Source organism: Microtus pennsylvanicus, chromosome 1 (genome assembly GCF_037038515.1).
Source record: "Microtus pennsylvanicus isolate mMicPen1 chromosome 1, mMicPen1.hap1, whole genome shotgun sequence".
NCBI classification, from domain to species: domain Eukaryota; kingdom Metazoa; phylum Chordata; class Mammalia; order Rodentia; family Cricetidae; genus Microtus; species Microtus pennsylvanicus.
Window position 1 is genome coordinate 3,376,956 of NC_134579.1, and position 24,788 is coordinate 3,401,743.

Here is a 24,788-nt window from a genome sequence, read left to right on the forward strand (position 1 = left end):
TCTCTCCAGCTCTTCTTTCTCTAGCCAAAAGAGGTTGCCTTGGCCTTGAGGATCAGAGGATAAGGTTTTCACCTGTTGGCCCAATTGACTGTTGGGTGCTAAGCCTCCAGGGTGCTGTTGTTTAAAGGGCTTCTTACCAGTGACTAGAGGTCCATGTCTCTGTCTCTCTGTCTGTGTGTTTCTGTATTTTAACCTCTAGCCCCTTGCTCGTAGCTCACAAACTGCACATAGAGTGCAGACAGGCATTGTGTGCTGCTCACCTGGTCTTGATTTAATTTGGGTATTTGGATTTTATCTAAAAACAAGTCCATCTCTTTTACATTTTCCAACTTTGTCACACATAAGCTTTTTAACAAGACCCAATGATTCTCTGAATTTCCTCAGTGTCTGTTGTTATGGCTCCGTTTTCATTTCTGATCTTGTTATTTTGTGTGTTCTCTCTCTTCCTTTTAACTAGTTTGGATAGGGGTTTGTCAATTTTGTTGATTTTACTCAAAGAACTAGCCCTGTTTCCTTCATTGATTCTTTGGATTGTTTTCCTTGTTTCTATTTTGTTGATTTCAACCCTCAACTTGATTTTTCCAGTCTTCTTCTCCTCCTTGGTGAGTCAGCTTCTTCTTCTTCTTCTTCTTCTTCTTCTTCTTCTTCTTCTTCTTCTTCTTCTTCTTCTTCTTCTTCTTCTTCTTCTTCTTTCTCTTCCTCTTCCTCTTCCTCTTCCTCTTCCTCTTCCTCTTCCTCTTCCTCTTCTTCTTCTTCTTCTTCTTCTTCTTCTTCTCTCTTTTTTTAATTGAAAATAGATTCTTCTCTCATTCAGTAGCCCTGATCACAGACCACAATTTCCCCTCCCTTCACTCCTCCTAACTCTCCCTGTCTCCCCTGTTCCCCAGATCCGCTCCCTTCCTGTTTCCTTCAGAAGAGAGCAGTCCTCCAAGAGACAACAAGCAAACAAGTTACAGTAAAACAAGGCAAAAGCTCTCATCACGAGACTGAACAAGGCAACCCAACGGGAGGAAATGAGTTCTGAGAGCAGGCAAGAGTCAGAGAAACACTCGCCCTCACTGTTAGGAGCCCCACAGAAACACCAAGCCAACAGTTATAGCATATATACAGAGGACTTGGTGCAGACCCATGTAGATTCGCCAACAGTCTCTGTGAGCCGTGAGCAATGCTTAGTTAATTGAGTTGGCCATGTTCTCCTGGTTTCCTCACTTGCTCTGACTCCTATAATCTTTCCTCCTAATTTGCCAAGGGGTTTCCTTATCTCTGAGGGGGAGGAACCTGTTACAAACCTTCAATTTAGATTCCCTCTCCACATAATATCTGGCTGTGGGCCTCTGCATCCATTCCCATCTACTCCTGGAAGAAGCAGTATCTAGTAATATACAAAAAGTATGTCAACTTTAATTTTTAAATTTTTTTTAAGTTCTTTAATAATTTTAAACTATGTTTTGAAAAATATTTTGATTATACCAGGTATGGTAGCACATTCCTTTAATCCCAGCACTCAGTAAACAGAGGCAGGCAGATCTCTTGAGTTTGAGGTTAGCTTGGTCTATATAGCAAGTTCCAGTACAGTCAGTACTACACAGAGACACTCTGGTTCAAAAAACAAACAAAAAAATCATTTTATCAGTTCTTTGAGAATTTCATATATATTTACACACCTTTCCAAAGTCTTCTAAGATGACCCCACCCATTCACCTAACTTTTTTTTTTAAATGGAATCTGTTTTGTGCTATACATACACTCTTATGTGTATGGTCATCCATTGGAGTGTGGTCAACCTACCAGGGGCCATACCCTTGAGAATTTACTCTCCCTTTTCCAACAGGAAGAGTTGAAGTGGGCATGCATAAAGCCCCATCCCTAAGTAATAACTAGTTAGACAGTAGTCGGACTCTCAATATTGGATCAATCAATCACTCCATTTAGCTAACTTCTAAGTATATAGTAAGATCAATAAAAACCATGAAAAATTTCCCATTGATATTAGTACTATTCCTTACTTAGAGGCAATGTTATACATTTCGAAAGGAAAAAGGAGGATACAGATATGATAGGATAAAAGTGTAGAATACTTTGAAAAAGATGATATAGATATGATAAGATAAAAAGGTAGATTACTGAATCTACTTTTAGAAAGCAACTACTAGTTTTAAATGCTCAACATTGGATTGAACTTTTGTATATTGATATAAATTTGAGGTTAATTTTGTTATAACATGTTGTACATACATTTCTACTCTTTTTTAAGGGATTGTACCTATATAATTCATTTAACAGTGTGATGCACTAGTCCTTGAAAAATTATTATTACCAACTGTTTAGGATAATAAGAAAATGCAGGTTAGTAGTTTAATCGCCTATTATAATCAAACTTGTAAGCATATTAGGTATGTTTTCAAGGTCAAACAGAGATATATATTAAATGAGGTCATCTTCAGACACTTCAGATATCTACAGAATATGGCATTTAAGATGTTTTAATAACATAGGTCCTTTTTTCTTTCTTTCTTTTTTTATGTCAATGAGACATTTCTGTTCCTTACAGCACCAGTCTACTTCAGAGAAAATAATGGACACTGAAGAAACTCCAAATGGAGTTTGCTATCTTTGTAGCAAAAGTAAGCCACTGGGCAAGAAAGTGCTCTTGCCTCAACTGCTGACAGTATGCTGTCCTAATAGGATGAGCAGGACACAAAAGAGAGTGATTGCCAGACCTTGCCCAGACAAGATGGGACAGTCCTACAAAAACCCTGTTTCATAGAAAAGTTTGACAGGTATTCTAGACCTGTAGCCAAAGATGTCTGCCCCAACATTGCAGAGGAACTTTTTATGATTGTTCAGTCAACAAATTGTTTCTGTCATTTCTCATCACACAGTACAGGCAAGAGCAGTTTCTTGCCCAAATGGCTAAGCAACTCCATAAGGAGCCTCTTTGATGCCCATCTTTTTCTTGAAGTAGATTTGTGCTGCCAGGAGCAGATCTGTCTCACTATCAATACAGGACTTTGGACTCACCAAGATAGGATGGATATGGAATATTTTCTCTGAATTTGTTAAATGCAAATGGACCAGACATTGTTGATGTATTTATTGCATACATATATTGCATATAGTTATTGTACTTATAGTTTTTTGATATTAGTTAAAGCCTTCTTTTTTCTATTTTAGACAAAAGGGGGAAATGTAGTGACATTTCATTTTTATTTTAATAAGTAAAGCTTGCATGAAGATCAGAGAGTAAAACAGTCCAACTTTGTGGACTTGATGCTCCCTAACCAGGCCTTCAGGCTTGGCAGCCAGCACCTTTACAGGATGAGTCTGGTCACTACTCCAAAGTAATCTAAGTGCTACTTAATCGAGAAAATATCTAACAAGACAAGGCAACATTTGTTATGTGCATTCTTAGGTATTAATGTATGTGGCTAGATATTAAACATTAAAAATGATTCATATGTTGAGCAGTTAAGAGCCGGTATTGGTGATGCAGAGAGCTAGAGTTTGGTTCCCAGCACCCATGTCAGATGGCTAACAACTTCTTTAACTCCAGCTCCAAAGGACCTGACAAATCCCTGGTCTTTCACATACCACACACAGACACTCATGCATACAAATAATTAAAAATAAAAATAAACTTAGATGCAATGAACTACACCACATACCAGTCTTTAAAATGTGCAAATTGTCTTAGCTTGTGTTCATAGTAATTATATAACCAGAACAGTACGTGAGAATATTTAGCATGCTTTTAATTATTTGCCTATCTCAATGATATTGAGAGTCACATAGTCATAATATTTCTTTGGCTATGACCATGTTCATTTTATTGGCTTATTCTCCTAGAATTGTAAGTTGAATATCTAAATAGTATGCCTGTTTGTAATATTTCAGATTCATATTGTGAAATAGCTCCTTGGAAATCTGCTTCGAAAAGTTGATAATGCTTTCATCTTTGCCAACATTGAACATTAACTTTAGAAAAGTCTTTGTAAATTCAGTAATTGAAAAGTAGGAAAAGATAACTTTTGGGGAAAGTGAAGGAATATAATTTTAGCTTGACTTTTAGACTTTCCAAATTCTTAAGAAAAACTTGAAAATATTAGAGTTTTTGGATCACAATTCAGCTATGCTTGCTAATGTAACCTTTCTGTTTATTTGCTTCCTGGGGAGGATTCAGGAATGCTGATAACATTTGCATTCAACATCCTTTCATATTTGTATTGTCCTGGGTTATCTATTTTGAAATGCCTATTGATATTTCAGTTCATTCTTTATTTCTAGTGGGGTCTTTTTCTTATGGATTTATAAGTCTTGTGTGTTTGTTAAAACTTTAAACCCCTTTTTATAGTTTATATCTTAATTTTCTTCTAACTTTTATTAAATATATTCTTTGACAATTTCAAACGTATATATAAAACATTCTGGTTATTCTTGTCACTGCTCTAGGGTCACCTTGTCTTATTGCTCTACCCTGTGAACCTCCCCTTCCCTGCAAGACCTATTCCCACATCCTTCGGGTTTGTTTAGTTTTGTTTGTCTGAATCAGACTCTGTGTTTTGAAGAACAGACATTTTAGTATTTATAATCCAATCTATGTTTATATAGTTTTCCCTTTTTATTTGGATTTGAGTAATAAAGGACTCCCCCACTTCAATAAAATATAAACATAGGAAAATCCTGCCAAATCCTGTGGTCAAACAGTACAAGACACACAATTTCATAAAATCAAGTTGCATCAGTTGGCAGATGATTGAATGATAGGAGTCAACTCGTGTGACTAGCTGTCAGATTTAAAAGCAAGCAACAAGATCTCAATCGCTATCGTGTGGGACTGTATAGACATTTTTGCTCAGCTTAGATATTAGTGAAAATCATTTTTCAGCCCTGGTACTGAGTGGGAGTTGAAAGACAATGGTCAGCAATTCCTGAAGCTCTTGCTTAGTGACCACCTATTTTTCCAGTGCAATTTAAAGCTGCTGGTCCATAAGCCAGGGGTGGTGGTGCGTGCCTCTAATCTCTGATCCCAGGATTTACGAGGAAGGGTAGGGAGAATCAAGTGCTTAAGACCGCCTGTAACTAGAGAAGCTAAGTAAGAAGGTGAACCCAAAGACAAACACATAGGCATCCTCATGAATATTAACCTTCATCAGGCGATGAAAGGAGACAGAGACAGAGGAGCACGGGACAGAAATCTCAAGGTCCAAATCAGGAGCAGAAGGAGACGGAGCACGAGCAAGGAACTCAGGACCGCGAGGGGTGCACCCACACACTGAGACAATGGGGATGTTCTATCGGGAACTCACCAAGGCCAGCTGGCCTGGGTCTGAAAAAGCATGGGATAAATCCGGACTAGCTAAACATAGAGGACAATGAGGACTACTGAGAACTCAAGAACAATCGCAGTGGGTTTTTGATCCTACTGCACGTACTGGCTTTGTGGGAGCCTAGGCAGTTTGGATGCTCACCTTAGGAGACCTGGATAGAGGTGGGCGGTCCTTGGGCTTCCCACAGGTCAGGGAACCCTGATTGCTCTTTGGGCTGAGGAGGGATGGGGACTTGATCTGGGGAGGGGGAGGGGGAGGGAAATGGGAGGCGGTTGCGGGGAGGAGGCAGAAATCCTTAATAAATAAATAAATTTTAAAAAAAAAGACCGCCAGTAACTACATAGTGAGTCTGAGGTTGGCCTGGACTGCATGAAACTCTGTAAAGCAGACTTACTGAACAATTTATAAAAATCTACAGCAGTTAGGGTTTTAAGTGAAATTACAAGATTACATATTAATTTGGGTGGTATATCTTTTAAAATATTTGGCTTTTTGTTAAGAATTATATGACATTAAAAGTTACTATATGACATATTTATATAGTCTAATCACATTTTATGGTGTCAGTGTGTGTCTGTGGTGTCATGTATATGTGTGTGTATGAATGGGTGTTGATCTGAGTGTATGTGTATTTGTAGCTACAGTTGCAACTCGGCTCCTGCTTTGTGTCTGATTTTTATTTGTGTTAGTAAAGGTGCTGAGATTTTTCTAAATTTTATTTGAAAAAAATTTATCATGTATTTTGGTGGTTTTCTCTTCCACCAGCTTGTATCAGAATCATCTACATCCCAACTCACTCAAGTTGATGCTCTCTCTCATTCTCAAAAAAAAAAAACTCACAAAAATGAGTCAGAACAAATAATCAAAAGATCAATAAACTGCAAAATGTTCAAATAAAATAAAAGGCACATACACACACACACACACACACACACACACAAAGCACACGCAAGCACACAAACAAAAACAAGACAAATCAAAGGACAAAAAAACCCCACAAAAAACCCACATGGAATTAATTTATGTTGGACTTCTATTTCTGGGTACAGGGCCTGCCCTGGAGTGTGTTTGATACACCTAGTGACTCTCCATTGGAGAAAACAAATTTTCCCTTTCCCAAATGGTATCAATTGCAGAGAGTTTTTTAGGGATGGGACCCTATGTCAGAGCTGGGACCTGTCTGTCTTGAGTCAGTGCATGTGGCCCCCGTATCTGTGAGGTCATATGTGTCCGGAAGACACTGTTTCTTTGCAGTCATCCATTACCTCTGGCTCTTCCAAACTTTTTACCTCAGATTCTTCATCGATCCCTGAGCCTTGAGGGGAGGGATTTAGAAGACATTTCATTTAGGATTTTTTATTTTTGGTTTTTTGAGACCGAGTTTTTCAGTAGCTTTTGGGCCTGTCCTGGAACTAGCTCTTGTAGACCAGGCTGGCCTCAAACTCACAGAGATTCGCCTGTTTCTGCCTCCCGAGTGCTGGGATTAAAGGCATGTGCCACTACTGCTGTTATCACCAGAATAATTTGTTTTTGCTTATACAATACTTCTTTCTTTTTCTTCCCTGTGTAGCCCTGTCTGTCCTAGAACTTACTCTGTAAATCAGGCTGGCCTCAGACTCAAAGATCAGCCTACCTCTGCCTCCTGAGTGTTGATATTAAAGGCATGTGCTATCATGTTGTGCTAAAATACATAGACACAGGGCTGAGGAAATGCTTACCTGCAGGGCCCTTGCCTGAAAGAGAACAGACAGAACCCAAATGCTTTGCTATTCTGCAAAGTCATCTAAATAACTTCATGGTTACAATTTCTTTTCTGAGGAGAGGAGATTTTATGGCATTGCCCAGGCTGACCTCAAATTCATGATTCCCCTGCCGCAACCTCTCAAGCAGTTGGGAGGTGTTTATCACTATGTCCGGTTTTAATGCTTAGTCTTATTATCTCTTGATTAGACTGTCATGTTATATATCTAGTGTGCTTTTTTTTACCCAGTTCCAGTCTTTACATGAACTGTGTTTCTCATCAGTTCTGGAAATGCCTTTATTTTTGCAGATTATCATCATTGCACCCATTGCCTCTTTTGTAGTTTTATGATGATTTATATATGCTTCCTTATATCCTCTAGTCTGTCGTCTTGGAAGTCTACACAGTGAATCCTTTACAATTTTGATCTTTCTTTGAAATTTTATTTTATGTTCCAGAACACGTCCTTAATTTTTCTTTTAGCACTTTTAAGTTTTGATAATTTTATGGTAGATTTTTAAGTTTTATTTGGTTTTAAGTTTGATTTTTCTCCCCTTTCATGAACATATTATCTTCTTAGTTAATCTTGAGGATGTTCATTACCTTTTAAAGTTTTTTTTTTTCAGTTCTGTAATGATCTGTTTTTTCAAACCAAGCCAGTTTTTTGGTATTTCTTTTTTTTAAATTTTATTTTATTTGAGATAGGATATCAATATATAGCCCAGGCTGGCCCAAATTTGTGATCCTGCCTCTGTTTCCAAGTGTGGGGTGGTAGGCTTGCTTTGGATTCTCTCTCTGAATCTTTATCACAATGCCTTTCCTTTCTTTCTCTAATGAGGTCATTGGGTTCTATCGTAACTCACATTAGCCTTTGGCCACGCCATAGGGAATTCTGAGAGGCTGATAGACATTATGTTGAATTGTAAACATCTAGTGTATGATCAATCGATATTCCAAAACTTAACTTGCCTCTGTGCACTTTAAAAGGGCAATAGTTAACAGTCAAAGGGGAATCCACTGAGCACTGTAGTTCTTTTTCATACTCTCTCTCTGTGTATGTATTTTGATCAAATACACAGCTCATAAATTGCTCATTAAGTTGGAGTTCTTTTTAATTAGCTGATCTGAGGAAAGAACCAAGCAATGCCAAGCATGTGCTTCATCCCTGAGCAGTTCTCCAGGCCCCTGAGAGACTCTAAGCACACTTTCTACTTGTTGATTTCAGAGATCTGTGGGAGGCTGCAAGTAGTGGAACATTACAGAATGAGGCCAGCCCTTCAGTTTTGACTTTGATGTCCCCAAACAGTCTGCTTGTTATTTGTCTAGACAGAAGCACAGACACGGGCCAGTGAACTAATAGTGTTGATGCCATCTTAATAAAATAGGTCAAAGAGAACAAAAACAAAACATTTTCCTTGTGTTCACTCCTTGGTACATGACGCCAAAATCAGGTGGTGTTTTGGTGTTCCCAGTGGGTAGGAGATTAGAGTGGCCAGGAAGCTGACTGGAATGCTGTCTTTCGCTAGCCATCAAAGGGGCTCCTGTTATAACTTCATGGAGTATAGCATTGCAGTTGGGTGAACAGCAAGGCCTAGAGAAACTCTCTGTCATATCTTACCAAGTTCAGAGCTGCAAATCTCCTCAAATAAAGTATCTTCATGTGGGCTGCTCGTTCGCTCTCGGCTGTCCAGACCTGAAATAATCACACAGAAACTATATTATTTGCAATACTGTTTGGCCAATAACTTAAGCATATTGCTAGCTAGCTCTTATATCTTAAATTAAGCCATTTCTATTAATCTGTGTATCGCCATGTGCCTGTGGCCTACTGGTAAGTTTCTGTCTGGAGTCTGGCGTCTAGCGTCTGTCTCCTGTGGAGGCTACACGGATTCTCTTTGACTCTGTCTACTCTCTCTCTATATCTCTCTCTCTATCTCTATCTATATCTCTATCTCTATCTATCTATCTATCTATCTATCTATCTATCTATCTATCTATCTATCTATCTATCTAATCTATCTATCTCTTCCAGCCTGGCTATATTCTCTTAAGCAGCTTCTTTTATTAATCAGTGACAACAAAACATATTAATAGCATATGGAGGGAAATCCCACATCATCTTCATTTACCTCTCAACTAAAGAAATAGACAATATAATTGTTTTGTTGTTTTCTCTTTTTTTCTGGTTACAAGTTTGCCACTGGGAAGTAAGTAACTAACCTTTAGTGCTTCAGCTCTCCTTGGTTAAATCAAAGGTTCCAATCTTGAGACAACAACAGCAGTGATTTATTCTGTTTCCCTCTAGAATAGAGGCTGTAAATTAAAGTAATAATTAAATCCTGGAGTTGGGAAGCCCATTTTACTTCTGTTGTAGATAAACAGTCCTGACGTTGTTTCTCTGCTCAGACAGTCACCGAATTCTTCCAGAGTGATGGTCAGTGGTCACATTTTTAAAGGACACCAATGGCTCCTCTATTAACAAACAAAAGCCAACTTCACTCCTCTATTCAAATGGTTCAGCATCACCTTTGCAAACATCACATATAACTATTTGCTTTTGTTTACTCCCTCACATCCCAGAGTCAAATCCCAACCTAAGCCTATCTTGTGATCTTTATCCTTTAAAAATGCTTGTCATCAGCATTTTAATGGTTCAGTTCTTTTAAGCCTAACATATGACTTCCGTTTCCAGAATTGTTCTCTCGCCACTCCTTTACCATTAGTGCAGTGGATAAGAAGTAATGTTTTCTCAGCAGCATAATATAAAATATTAAACAAAACATAAAATTTAGAGAAAGCAAGTAAAACACTCGTCATTCAAAGAAAATACTGTCTTTGATGAGATGAAAGCATAAGATACATATGAACATTGCATTGTGAAAGCAATGCAAGCTTTTCTGAAATTTGGCACTGATTTAAAGGGATGAAAATCCTACTTAAGAATGTCTATCTTTGGGTTTTTCTTAATTCTTGCAAAAGCCACATTTTCAAAACATTCTCCACACTGCCAAATAGAACTCTCATGAGATATTTATGGAAAGAAATAAAAATATTTGTAGTTCAAATCTAATTACTGTTAATATTTTTTCACATCCAGTCATCATTAATGACTCAAGATTGTTGTGTGCTAAAGCGGTTTTGTTTTTCATAAGCTTTAAGGAAAACATGCCGTTTCAACTATTCGGGTCATGCTAAGTACAATGTCAAAGGGTCAAGAGGCTCTTCTGTTTGCATAGGGAAAGGCATCTCCATCCTGCATGCAACACCGAATCACAAACACAGATATGAACCCTGCCAAGATTCTCCTCTTACATGCATTCTTTCATGAGCAGTTTTTCGTTCTTAGGATGCCCAATAAAAAGGAATCAGGGAAAGCGACAGAAGGCAAACCTAAAAGAGAAGCAAAAACAGCCATTTTTGATAAAGAAAAGGCATAAAACTGGAAGATCTTTACATAAGCCCTTCTAGAAGTTGGGTATTCCTCCACCTGTTGCCTACTTTTGACTGTTGAGCAGGTTTTGAATGGAAAGACTTGGAGGTTATTGGGAATCACTTTAACCACGTGCTTTTTAAAATATTAATATTTAACTCTTCATTACTAAATGTAGTACTTTTAAATTCATTTATTCTTCCACAGTTCCAAACATGTAACTAATATATTTTTGTTACACTCAGTCTCTACCCTATCTTAACATCCCCTCACTTCCACAAGCACTCTCTCTTTTCTTTTTCTTCTCTTCATTATTCACATAGGGCTGCCAATGTGAACATGGATGAGGAGCTATGTACTGAAACAATGACTTTTCCCTCGTGGCTACCAAAAGCTCCCCTGATCAGATGGTCCAATGAACCCCACCTGCTTCTTTCACTGAATATTTAAGGATTCAATAGTGTGTAGAACTGTTGCAAAAATTCCTTATTCCTGGCAGACACAAACTGTGCAACCCTCCACCTTCTAAAATCCTAATAATAAACTGAGCCATGATTCCATCAAAGTTCATTTGGGGAACCAATGAGTCTATCAGCTTCACTAAACAGCACAGAGCCTACAATACTGTGAATGTCCCCCTACAATACTGTGATATTCTTTGCAAGTGGGCACAGCTCAAGGTGTCTGTTCTTTCCCTTGGATTGTCACATAGAACAAGATCCTACACTGGCAACTCCTTTTGCTGTAAATTCATGAATGCTTTGATTATGTCACGCTCCTAAGACATCATTTTTCAGCCTTTCTCCATAAGGTTACATGCTTACACTCTTTTTGCCCCTATCTTCTGTGATAATCTCTGAGCCCAAGATTAATATTAGTATTCTTTTTAAAAAAATAATATGATTGTGTGTATATGTGAGTGTTTGTGTGTGTGTGTGTGTGTGTGTGTGTGTGTGTGTATGAGGGGGGGGAGAGAGATGAGAGAGAGAGAAGAAGAGAGCATGTCACAGCACACATGTGGAGGCCAGAGTACAGCATTGTCAAGTTCCTTCTTCTACCTTTATGATGATTCTTGTTGTGAAAGATAGATCAAATCTAATTAGACCTACATATAAAATGCTCTTATCCACTCTGAACCATCTTGCTACTTGGCCCACAAACTTAGTATTCTTGATGGAAGATTGCTGGGAAGTGAATAACATTTCTTTTAAAATATATTTATCTGGGAAGTAGAAATAGACAAGATTTCCTGAGTAAATTGGGAGCATGGGAACCTTGGGAGAGGATTGAAAGGGTAGGGAGAAGTGGGGAAAAGAGGAGCAGGGAGAGAAGCAGAGAAAAATGTAGAGCTCAGTTAAAAAACTCAATAGAAATATGTAAAAATAAAAAATAATATTAAAATATATGTTCTGCTTTGATTTGTCATTGTTGTTGGGCCAACATTTTCATTGTTCGGTAAAAATCTTACTATTTTTTCTCAGAAAAATTATGTATTTGCTCTGAAGTTCAGGAATTTCACATGTTTTGCTATATTTATTATAAATAGCATGCTGAAATACTTGCAAGTAGTCAAAGAGCTGCTCATGTAGGACTCGAATTATTGACAGTGCTGCTGTTTATCACTCAGTAATCCTCTTGACAGGTAGCACATTCATGGTTATCCCTTGGGCACACAAAGCCCTGTTTGAATCATCTCCTAATGGTGATGAAATGGAAAGAGATAAGAGTTATAAGTACAACCCAAACTATTTACTTAGGGGTTGCATTTACATTTCTGTTTTGGGATGTAAGAGACCTAAAGCAACGTTACTTATTGCACTTATTTTTATTACTTTCTTTTTGCGAGATTATAATGTAATAACATCATTTATTCTTTTTCCTCCCTCTAGACCCTTCTTTCTTTCAATTCCATGGCCCCCTTTTAATTAAATATTGTTACAATATATACCTATATATTCCTAATTTAAATATTGTTACACATATATACCTATATATTCCTAAGTAAAACAAGTTCAGTATGTATAATGTTACTTGTATGTATGTTTTTAGGGTGGACCATTTGGTATTGGATAACCAACTGATGTGCTCTTTGAGGGGGCAGAGTATTTTTTTTAGCATGTTTATCATTTCTTAGTTGAGTGTTGTTATTTGTGTAGGGCTGAGGTCTCTTGTTCTTTCCACTGTCCACTTTGGCATGTCTATTGTTGCCCTTGGCCAGTTCATGTTTAGGTAGTTGTGTTAATGAGATTTTATGGATGTAGCCTCTGACACTGCTAGGAGACACAGGAAACTCTTGGATCCTCTGGCTCTTACAATCTTTCCATACCATTTCACAATGCTGCCTGAGCCTTAGGTGCTGTCATTGTTTTGCGGTTGTATTCTTTGGCACTAGGATCCACACGTCTGTATCTTGATTGTTTGTAGTTTTCTGAAATGGGGGGCGGGCAGGGTGAGGATTATCTTGTAGGTATAAGGACAAATATTTAGAATGAAGTAATAGATTGTTCTGGTTTAGGAAAGTGGTGGTTGTAGGTTCTCTTCTAAGACCCATGACTTTGCTAGCTCTGGGTAGTTGCTTAGGTTTCCGGTAACTGTCTTTGTTTCTTTCTTGTTGAACAAGCCTCAAGTCCAATTAAAGAGCTGTTGGTTACCACTAAGGTATGTGTGTCACACTCCTCCACTCTTCGGGTCTTTCTGTCACGGTAGTTGTTGTAACATAGGCATCATAGTTGGGGAGGACTGTTGCTTCTGTCCCGTCTTTGGAAGCTTGAGTAATGCTTTCTGTTTCTTAAAGGCTAGTTCTTAGAGAGGAGGATTTCATGTCAGTTCCAATTCAGGAGCCTTTGGCTCCTGTGTCTAAATTACAAAGTATCTTCAGCAATAGGAACTTACCTTCTATCTCTGAGGACCAACCAAAGGTCATACCAGTAGCCTATAATATTATTAAAGTTTCTTGGACAACCCTGACCAACAGTTCAAAACAGGGCTTCTCATACCTGGTGTTTTTTTTGTTGTTGTTGTTGTTGTTGTTGTTGTTTTTGTTCTTTTGCTCTTGGAAGGAACATTGGCAGTCCAGATGAGTAAATTTTATTTAAACTGTATGTGTGTGTGCACACATACCACACATGTATATGTATAAACATATAAATGCAATATTATTTTTTATAAGTACTATAGTTTTATGTAATATAGGTAGATAGTTATGATTACTTATGCCTTTTTCAGATATCCATACTGTTGTTATTTTTCGTACTGTATTTGTCTTCCTGCCCCATCCCTGACAAGAGGTGCCCCTCTTTCCCCTTCCCCAGTCAGATCACGTGTATCCTGCTATTCCCTTAGCTTATCTCATTTCTGAGTTTCAGTTGTTTAGGGAGACTGCTTATCAACCAGCCCTTTCCTTTTACCCCCTTCTTTTATCAAGTTCTTGAGTATCTATTGTTTATTATTGATAACAAGACATTGACATGAAATAAACCTATCTATTTAGAGACTTGCTCTTCTTTGTAGTAAAAAGTTGTTTATGCATGAAATCTAAAAGAATTTAAAGACTTTTTTTACGCTTTAAAATTTTTTCTCTCTATATATGTATATATACTAATGGTATATATAAGTTCATGTTTTCCATTATTTTCTTCAGATACAATTGCTACTGGCAGTTTAAGAATATTTTCAAATTCTTTCCTATATGTTTGTCTACATAATATTTACATATTTGCAGTTTGGACTGCTGTGTTTGTCTATATATAAACGTCTATGCTGAGAGAATAGTATTTGAAAATTTGCATTTTAGTTCTTATGTTGGAGGTATTTACTTTGAGGATTTTCTTTGAAAACTTCCTTAATATTCTTCAGTTAGGTATTACAGCTCATTATTTTTAAGGCTATCCCTCCTCATTTGTCTGTAGTGTTTCTAATTTTTGCTCCTATAACAATGTTTTTATTGTTTTCTTTATATTGTTTGTATTCAGTTATTTTGTATACAACCTTGCAAATATATTCTCTTCCTACTGGCTTTTTTATTTGCAAAAATGACTTAAAACTACAATTGCAATTTTATATTCTATACAATGAGAACAGTTTCCTCCAAACTTAGTATTGCAGTTGGTTATATAACTTTTTGTTGTTGTTCACTTGTTTAAAACTTTTTTTGTAACATAAGTTATTTTCCTTTTCTCCTTGTCTTCTGTAGCATATGCTTAGCAAACCTCCTCTTTTTCCCTAGGTTTTTACTTTGCCAGGTGTATGAAGGGTCAGTTGATTTAGTCTGTCAACTCTCATATAGCTGATAGGACTTCATGTCTGTGTTTCTCTGTCTTCAAAGAGATTCCAAAGGTTCGCCATTAAAACTAAAAATTTTGTTACTCCTGCCCTAAACGTGGAGTCACTGGTTAGATAAGTGAAAAAACACACACACACACACTGAATGTCATCTAAGTGTGTTTGGCCTCAAGCATGAGCTGGATAATTTGTATAGCTCAGATAAAACAGCTATAAGTAGCTGCATAGACAGGCATGAACCGAGTCTGCTGGGGGAGTTGTTAACCAAAGGCTTGATATAGCTACATATTTTCTGAGTTCCAAACTATCAATTTGAAATATCGTGCAGATAATTATTTTAGCATTCATTATTTAACAAGATGATATAACTTAGAGGAAAAATAAAGACGTTTTTATTCATATAAGCTTATGCTTTCCACAGTTTTGTCAAAAGAACGTGCCTCCCAAGTCCTGTTGAGGAAGCGCCGAGCAAACACCTTGATTGAGGAAACTAAAAAGGGCAACCTTGAAAGAGAATGCATTGAAGAACTCTGCAATAAAGAGGAAGCCAGGGAAGTCTTCGAAAATAATCCTGAAACGGTACGCATTCGTTGACACTGTCGAGTCCACACTTAGATACACATTCACAGTCGGAACGTTGCCAGCCTGAGTTTCCTCGCTTCCATTTGAAAGCTAATGATTTCGAAGATCATTTTTCACGCGTTTCCACTGTCACTTCAGACAGGCTGCCAATGACAGGTGCTCCAGCCAAACTAGATTTCCCTTCAGCCTCATTACCAACAACTAGTATTGACTTTATGCTTTGCAAGTATTTTGTTTCCTAGCCAAAGTTTGGTAGCACTGAGGGTTCAGGAGAGGAGGCGTGTGAAGTGTGAGTGACCCTGTGCCTGTTTTATCACTGTGTTTTCATTTATTCTGTTCCAGATGATTGCTGGGTTGTATTTGAGAAAGTCTCTTATTCTGTAGCCCCAGCTGCCATGGAACTCACTATCGTCCTGCCTCTGCTTCAGCCTCTCAAGTCCTGTAATTATAGGCTGGTGTGCCCCTCTATGCCCAACCTAGCTCTAGAAATGGGGCCACCTTAACTGAGGTTAGTTATTACGGTGCCGTGTATGCTGAGTGTACGTTGTTCCATAACCTTCGCAAAGTTTCCCGAGGCCACTGATAATCAGCAGTAATCTTTGGTGTATAAAATTTCCAAGTCACCCACAACCCCTTCAAATGTTGCCAAATCTGAGCATTTTAGGAGAGGTCGGTCTGTGACACACCTGTAGCAAGCAGGTGTAGCATGAATATGTCCACAAAGCGGTGGAAGTATGACCTTGAGAGTCTAAATGTCACACTTTTCAGGGTTTCCTCAGGTATTTTTACCTGAGCTGAATTACACAAGCTGGAGTAAAAGTGGGAAATGACATACACAAGCCTCCTCCTATGCCTCTGCCACAGCTCCCAGCCTCATGACAGCAGCTGAGGGATAATGAGCAAGGACTCTTTGTTCATAGAGAGAAAATTAGTCCCAAATTGTAGCTACTTGTGTTCTATGTGGCTGTTTTTGTAGTTCTTTTTATCCCTACATGTTCTGATAAGTTCAAAGAAGAAAATTTCCCCAAATACACACCAATTATTTTAATCTATCTAGAACTGGTACAAAAATGTGATAAAATAACTTGATCAAAGAAAAGCAACCTGGGTCGGGCTGTGGTGGCATATGCCTTTAATTCCAGCACTTGGGAGGCAGAGGCAGGTAGATCTCTGTGAGTTTAGGTGAGTTCTAGGACAGGGTCCAAAGCTATACAGAGAAAAAAAAAGTCTCAGGGGAAAAAAAAAAAGGAACTTGGGGAGGAAAAGGTTTTTTTTTTTTTTTTTTTTTGGCTTACAATCCTGATTACAGTCCATTGAGGAAAGTTAAAAGTTAAAAGTAGGAGCTCAAACCAGATGGGAACCTGGAGGCAGGAACTGATGCAGAAGCATGGAAGAATGCTGCTTAGTAGCCTGCTGCTGGAGACTTGCTTCAGCTTGGTTTCTAACAGAACCCACTGCCCCAAGAGTACCATCACTTACAGTGGGCTGGACCCTCCCCCATCAACCACTAAGAACATTCCATACGGATCTGCCTACAACCATATTAAATGGAAATATTTCCTCAACTGAGCTTTACTCCTCTCAGATGATTCTAGCTTATATCCAAGTTGACATAAAATTAACCAACACAGACAATAATAATACAAACTTTTCTATCCTACACAATACACTTATAGTATAGAATTTATGTATATATTCCATGTTTTACATTTTCATACTAAAAAGGAATATGCATACACTCTTACAACTTCCATAATACAGAAGACTTTGGTATGTATTAGATAGAGGAATAGATTCTTTCATTTTATAGAAATTTTAAAAAAGGAGAAAGAACCGTGTAATAAATCCCAGCATACCACTTTCTTTAATAAAGTTCAAGCCTTCTGTTTTATTTTGCCTGCTCATCACATCTACTCAGTAGTTTTGATAGATTGCTTTGAGCGACTCTATCACCCATAAAAAAAACTTAAGTGTTTATTTCTGTATTGTGGATATGTTTTCAGAGCTCAGCCTTTAAAGAGTAATAGGGAGGAAAGACAGAACACAGGAGGGAAGCGGGGAGAAGGTAGAAGAGGAAAACAAAATCATGTGTCTGTCCCTTGACTGACATTGGTTTTGTTGATAGATTCCACCCACATTCTGTCCGTGTCCCTCATACTCTTTGTCCACTCTTCCCAGTTTTTCCCTGTTGTTTACCTCTAATATTCTTGTCATCAGCATATCACCAATATTTGAACCCCATGTGTTGCTCCTTATTGTCTCACATCCCTTTAATCCCAGTACTCAGAGGTAGAGGAAGGTGGCTCTCCATGAGCTCCAGGTGGACCTGATCTACATAGTGAGTTTCAAGGTAGCCAAGGTGATGTAGAGAGACCCTTAAAAAAAGTATATTAAATGGATGTTTAATCACCATGAAAAATTAAAGGATTATAAAAGAAGGTGTATACTGTTATATTTATCACCTTAAGTACAACCAGTTCAAATTAGAAGCTTTAAAAATAGTATCTAATTGTTCAGTAGTATATACATATATTGGCTATTGATTCTTGAAGTATTTTCATACAAAAACTTAGAAATTTGAAAACACACAGCATGTAGGCCATTCCTATATAATATAAAAACAAGCTAGAAGTGGATCTTTATCTCTGTAGTGAAATTTGAGTTTTCTAATATATCTATTTTTTCTTTTCTTTCTAGGATTATTTTTATCCAAAATATTTGGGTAAGTTCTAAGTATTTGGAACATAAAATCTTAGAAACTGAAGATATGCTCAAATCTCAAATAGATATGTTCAGACCTCAGCTTCTGCTCAAATACCTTTCCAATACTGTTTTATCAATATTGAGAAGATGTAAGACCTAGGATGCTTTTGTATTTAAAGTCATATGCACTAATTTGGAATGACTCTTTATTATGTTAGACTTTATATTTTAGTTTTCCACATCTTTCTTCTAAAGTATCTTTAGGTTGAGGCTAATTATATTCAGACACCCAGACATTATGCACAAATACATGTTCATGGGCTATCATTCAAGAAATAAAGGATATCTAAGCTCATCAAATATTATGATGTGCACAGTTGTCACCTAGTCATTTGTAGAAGTCATTCACAACTCCTTATTGTGACATCATCTCATCACTTCCAGCAGCATTCCATTCATGCTATTTTAGATTCTGGACTGCCAATAGTATAGTCTATGTATACTCACATAGGTTAGGTGTTGTTTTGGTTGGAAAGAAGTTGGCCCACAAAGGGAGTGGCACTTTTAGGAGGGTAACTTTGTTAGAGTAGGTAGGTGTAGTCTTGTTGGAGAAAGTTTGTCACTGAGGATGCTGGCTTTGAGGTCTCATATATGCTCAAGCCAGGCCCAGTAAGACAGACCACTTCCTGTTGATTGTGAGTCAAGATATAGAACTCTCAGCTACCTCTCCATCACCATGTCTGCCTGCATGCAGCCATATCCCACCATGATGATAATGGACTGAACCTCTGAAACTGTAAGCAAGCCACCACAATTAAATGTCCTTTATAAGAATTGCAGTGGTCATGATGTTTCTTCACAGCCATAGAAATCATGACTAAGACAAATGACTTCAATTAAATACTGTTTCAAAGTAACAAAGCTTGTTTTCTTAAAGAAAATGTTTAAGTGTTTTATGTTAATATTATTTCCAAACTGTCACAGTGGGGTTTATTTTGTGCATCTGTCTCTCATGTGATCATCTATGTTTGCAACAGAGACTCATTTTCCTTTTCTTGCAGAATACTCCCAATTTATGCTTATTTTCACTCTGTTCTTAGCTCTAGCCAACTAGAAATGAAAAAGCAAATCTTTGGAAGAATATAGAAATGAACTCTGATATTGTTGCTAATATAGTCTTATAAATGGTGAAGTCATTAAACTCATTTCTCCTGAATTTTAGTGTAGCTAGACAATTTATATATATAGGCTCCAAAAGGTATAGAGAAACCCTGTCTCAAAAAAAGAAGAAAAAAAGAGAGCATATATATATGCTTCCGACCTTTGGGAATCTTGTGGTGAAATGATGTTATGGATTTATACTTACCCTTTTGGATAATTAGTAGGTTGAAAGTCAAAGGCCACTTTGTACAAGATCATGTTATAGAAATGGGTGCCTGATTTTTCTTCCACAATTCTTAGTGTACATGCTGGTCAGGATCCCATCTTTAAAGCACTTGCTGAGCTTGGGTAACTTGACTCTACTGTACTACACTATAGTACATCTTGTTACCAGCTGTAAGACAGCAATCAGTTCTATGGTATCTCCCATAGAACATAGGAAGATCGTAGTTCCCCAACATCTATGAGTCCTTTTGTCACCTATAGATGGATTTTCAGCCTGTTTCCAAAGCACTTATTAAAATGTATTTCTTTTTCTTTCTCTTCATTTTTTCTCTGCTGATGTGCAATTTCTGTTTGCCCTTTCTCTTCCTTCCTTTTACGTTTTAAGCAGGCTGGACCCCTCTTAACTTCCATGATGAGATGAGATGGGATTCATTCAGGGTGGTAAGGCCAAGTCCTTTCTTTCCTTCTCTAGCTCTTAACACCAGTGTTGAACATTTTCTTTCAAGTGTGCACCATGAGCAGTAATTGGGAGGTGGTGATATTTGATGGGAATTGCAACAAGGTTTTATAAAAACCCTTTGATTTTACATTTTCCAGAGTAGAGAATGGGTAGGAGCATTCATCCATGAAAGGATCTATTTTTGTATGCATAATGAGTCACCACTCTCTGGAACAAAAAGCCAAGGATTTACATTACTGGAGTTATTGAGAAAGGATAGGTCATCAGGCCTATTCCAGCTTCTCTTATTTAGATGAGGTTGTAAATATTTTATTCTAAAAAGAGAAACTGCTTAGCTACTAAAAATGTAAGGTTATATTACCCTTATTTCTTAAGGCCATGTAATGAAGTAGTGTTCTCGCAGGAATAACAGTCTAAAAGATGCATTCTTTGAACACAGTCTATTTGAATAAAGATCAATAAAGTTTTAATATAGAACTATGTGTTTGGGAGAGGTTTCTCAAATCACAGCTTTACTCCCTTTGTCTCTTCTAATTTTTTTTTTTCTTTTCTGGATCTACCCAACTTTCTCTTCTTTTGCCCCGAATTCCTTGGCAGTATGATAGAAGACTAAAATACAAAACAAAACCTGGAATCTGAGATGTAGGCTCCAGTTTCAGAGTAACCGTTAGCTGGCAATGTAACTCATTGGATTTTATGTTTCCGTTTTTGCTTTTTGTGCTTGTTGTTGTTTGTTTTATGTGTTTTTTAAATAAACTATTTGAAGGGTTTTAATTTTTTATATGGAGAATATCACCATATTTTCTATCTTCAGAGCTCTTGGATTGCTAAAGAGATTGATAATAGATTTATTGTCCATCTTTCTTCTAATGTAAGGTGTTATTTAAAACATCAGGTGGAACAAAAATGCTTTTAACTGAAATTTTATATTTGTTCTTGTATGTATAAGTGGTGAGGTCCATTGTTGAAGGAGAAAATGAAAATCCCTTACCAAAGTTCCATGTTTAGTCATTGGAAGTGCCTAGGGGCAGTAGTCTTAGTTAGAAAAAGGAGACTGTATAATTCTGTTCACAATAAATATAGTAGTTGTTTATCCATCCACAACTTATACTGGGCTCTTTCTATAGGAAGAGATGGTTATTCAGCAATTAGACCACAGATGCTTTTTGGACAGTCAAGACTTAAAATTCCAGGGCCATATAAAGCACTTGATACAGTTCCCTGTACTATCTGCTGCCCTTACAACATCCAATTTGGAACAGAAATACTTTGGGTTCACTGACATTTATTGCATAGATGGAAATAATTGATGTATTTAGTTTGCTTCAAAAAATAAAAGAAGATAATGTTTTCAAAGAATTTATTAAAGTGTAGCTTTATTATACAAATGTGTTTATATGTAAACTTATAAAATTAAGCTTATGAACTATTTTTGGGTAGTACTCTACCACTGAGTTATGCTCCCAGAATATCATTATAACTTTTCTTCTTCGTGAGGAAATAAAATAAATAAGTTTACCATCTATATAGACACTGGTAAATAGAACCTGGAAAATTGGATGACTTTGTTCATGGAGAAAAAGTTTTCTGGAGAATGGTAAACTTTGACCCAAAATATAATATTAGAAATCATTATTTCAGGGTTGGAGATGCAGCTTCCACACATAAGACCTTAAGTTTAATTTCTAAACACACACACACACACACACAAAGAGAGACATACACACAAGATAGATAGACAGATAGATGATAGATAGATAGATAGATGATAGATAGAGATAGGTAGGTAGATAGATAGAGATAGAGATAGATAGATAGATAGATAGATAGATAGATAGATAGATAGGTAGGTAGATAGATAGATAGATATAGATAGATAAAACGCACACTTTAGTCTGCAGATCTTTTTAAACTGATGAATAAATCCAAACATCTTCCTTCATTTTTTCACATCATCTCTAGAGAAACATTAGGACTCTGGACACTAATGATAATAAAATTCTAAAGCAATAAAGAAGTGTACTGAAGTCTGGTGTCATCTGGTGAGAGATAAGATGTGTAGTAATTAAGAGCTAAGGTGAGAAGACAAGTCTTAAGGCTTGAAGTAGTCCAAAGTGTTCAAAGGCTGGCCCGGGTCTGAAAAAGCATGGGATACAACCGGACTTGCTGAACATAGCGGACAATGAGGACTACTGAGAACTCAAGAACAATGGCACGTCCTGGCTTTGTGGGAGCCTAGGCAGTTTGGATGCTCACCTTACTAGACCTGGAAGGAGGTGGAAGGTCCTTGGACTTTCCACAGGGCAGGGAACCCTGATTGCTCTTTGGGCTGATGAGGGAGAGGGACTTTACTGGGGGATAGGGAGGGAAATGGGAGGCGGTGGCGGGGAGGAGGCAGAAATCTTTAATAAATAATTAAAAAAAATAGAAGTACAGTAGAGTAAGCCACAAATAACAAGAAGTAGAAACATGAATAAAAGTAGGTTAAGTGGAAAACAGTCACTTAATTGATGAAAGCAAAATTCAGGCTTTGAAAATGTTTGCAGTTCACAAGAATAACGGGAAACTGCAGCACAGAGAGCCTTCACACGAGCCTTTCAATCTGTCTTCGATAGAGTGCTTTTTCCAAAGATGACACAGAAGTAGCTGCTGTTCCTCATGCACTCTGCTGTGCCATTATTCCACTCCCTTATCAGCAGGTAGATCCTATCTTCCCCATCCACACATCCTTGTGTGGATTCCGGAATTGCTTTCATCATAGTTTACGGTTGCAGTGGCACAATACCTCTTAAAGGGTCTTGCAACACCTAATTTCTCCTTGGATGCTAGCTGCCATGGAATAAGGTCAGCTTTAAGACCACTATGGTCTTAAAGAAACTCACTGCCATGAAGAGACCGTGACATGTGATCACTCTATATGCTGGTAGAGGTGGAGTGCCAGACATCATGAGCTTGAAATTGGCTTTTTACTTTAATCAGACACTCCGACTGATTCCACATGCCACAGAGATTTTTAGTTAGGTGATCCAATTGCTTCCCAGATAGTTGACTCGAAAATTTAATCTCAAACAGTTATTATTTAAGCTAGTAATTTGAGGGATGGCTTGTTATTCTGCCAAGGCAACTAATTGTTGAGTATTTGCACAAAGAAGTATAATATGTCATTTCTTTTATGACAATAATTTGGAGCTCTTAATAACATGAAAGTCCTTAAGAATTTTATCTCTTCTACATCATGGGTTATTTTTTAGTTTGCTAGTCATTTAAGCCATTGCTTTTATTAGACTTGTAGTCAGGAGCAAAAGGAATGGCGTCAACCATTTTGTGATATTAAGGAATTATACAAATATTATTGTGTTAGTCTCTGTGCAACACTGGAAGACCTTGAAGTTGCCTGCAGCAACCAGAAACACTGACTCCTATTGACTTAATTATACATGCTGATTCAATCAGGCTCTGGTCTGTACATTCGCAAGTTTCTTTGCTACAAATCCAAAACACAGATTTATGTGACAGTAGATTTCCCTGCTAATCCCAGATGTTTTTTGTTTATTTTAGATTAAGGTTCTTAGCTTAATCTAAAGGTAGGAGAAAGGAGCTTTTATAAACTTACTTTCCTTGACTCTGTTTAGTGCAAACTGACTTTTAGATTTTTTAACTTTTCAGAGAGAGAAATGTGCTAACTGGGAAGCTTCTAATGATAATGAGTGAGGAAGGAAAGTACAGGTAAAGGAATATCTAATGTAGAATGGGAACAAAATCCAACCAGTTCTTCTCTTTTAAGGTCGATAGTGAAGGGAATCTTCCGGATCCACAAACCGCTACAGCAGATGAATAGGTTCTTTTGGTATCTTCTGTCTTCTCAGAATTAGAAAATTAAGATGGTGTTGTATCCTGGGATCCCTTAGCATTCACAAGGTTGAGGCAGGAGGATCACAACAAAGCCAAACTGTAGTACTTGGGGGAATAGAGAGAGGACTGGAGAGATGGCTCAGTGGTTAAGAGACGATAGTGCTCTTATGAAGGACTTGAGTTCAGTTTAGGTTCTAGGCGAATCTGATACCTATGACCCCACTCATTCCCCCACATAGATGCATACACATAATTAAAAAATAAGTCTTAAAAATTAAAAAATGAATAAAAAAGAAAAGTTATCTAAGGCACATCTTGTAACATCTCAGGGAAGAATTTCTTTCCATCTAACATTTCAGTATCCAGACGGTATCTCGACTGCCTAGTGACAACAGTGACTCCCCCAGGGACAAGAGTGTTCTTGGCACAATTACATCCATCCATTCTTGTTCAAAGCATAATACAGATTTGTGCTTTATTGTAAAGCTTTCTGCATAGTACAAAAACCTGGTGTCTTCAGGAAAAAGAAAAGCTCACAACAAATAGAAGCTGAACAGTGACAAAAACTTTGAAACCAGTCTGCAAATATATTCTATCAAGACAGCACAATGGGAGTGAAATGAAGCCAGTGTCTCTGGGTCCCTTGTCACTGCAGGGTGGAGAACCTGCCATAAGTCAAAATGAAACTGTTACTAAGAAATTCCAATGGCCTTCCAACAAAAGATGCTCTGTCACGTGAAATAAGGGAAGGCCAGATGGCCCCACTAATGATGTGCCTCACATCAGTCGGGGCTGAAAGATTCACATGATTCATGTGTTAGTGTGCGTAGGACAGAGAGCTAGTATTGGGCATTCCAAGTGATGTTAGAGATTTCATTCACTCAGCCATTGTCAAAACCTCATGAAGGAAAGGCTAAGCAGTTGGAATTGCTGTTGAATAATTGCACTGGAGACGACTTATAGAAACCTGCGTGAATTTTGGGACAGGGTTAGTTTTCAGATATGAAATAGAAGCCAAATGTTCAA

At 37.5% G+C, this 24,788-nt stretch overlaps 1 protein-coding gene across 1 annotated transcript in view; it reads left to right on the top strand.

The window, feature by feature from the left end:
- Pros1 (protein S) overlaps positions 1-24,788 on the top strand; it is a 68,768-nt gene that overhangs the window by 7,404 nt on the left and 36,576 nt on the right. Inside the window, exons 2-3 of the mRNA XM_075951256.1 lie at positions 15,201-15,358; positions 18,059-18,083. Of these exons, the coding sequence (XP_075807371.1) occupies positions 15,201-15,358; positions 18,059-18,083 (183 nt within the window). The remainder of the gene's footprint in view (positions 1-15,200; positions 15,359-18,058; positions 18,084-24,788) is intronic.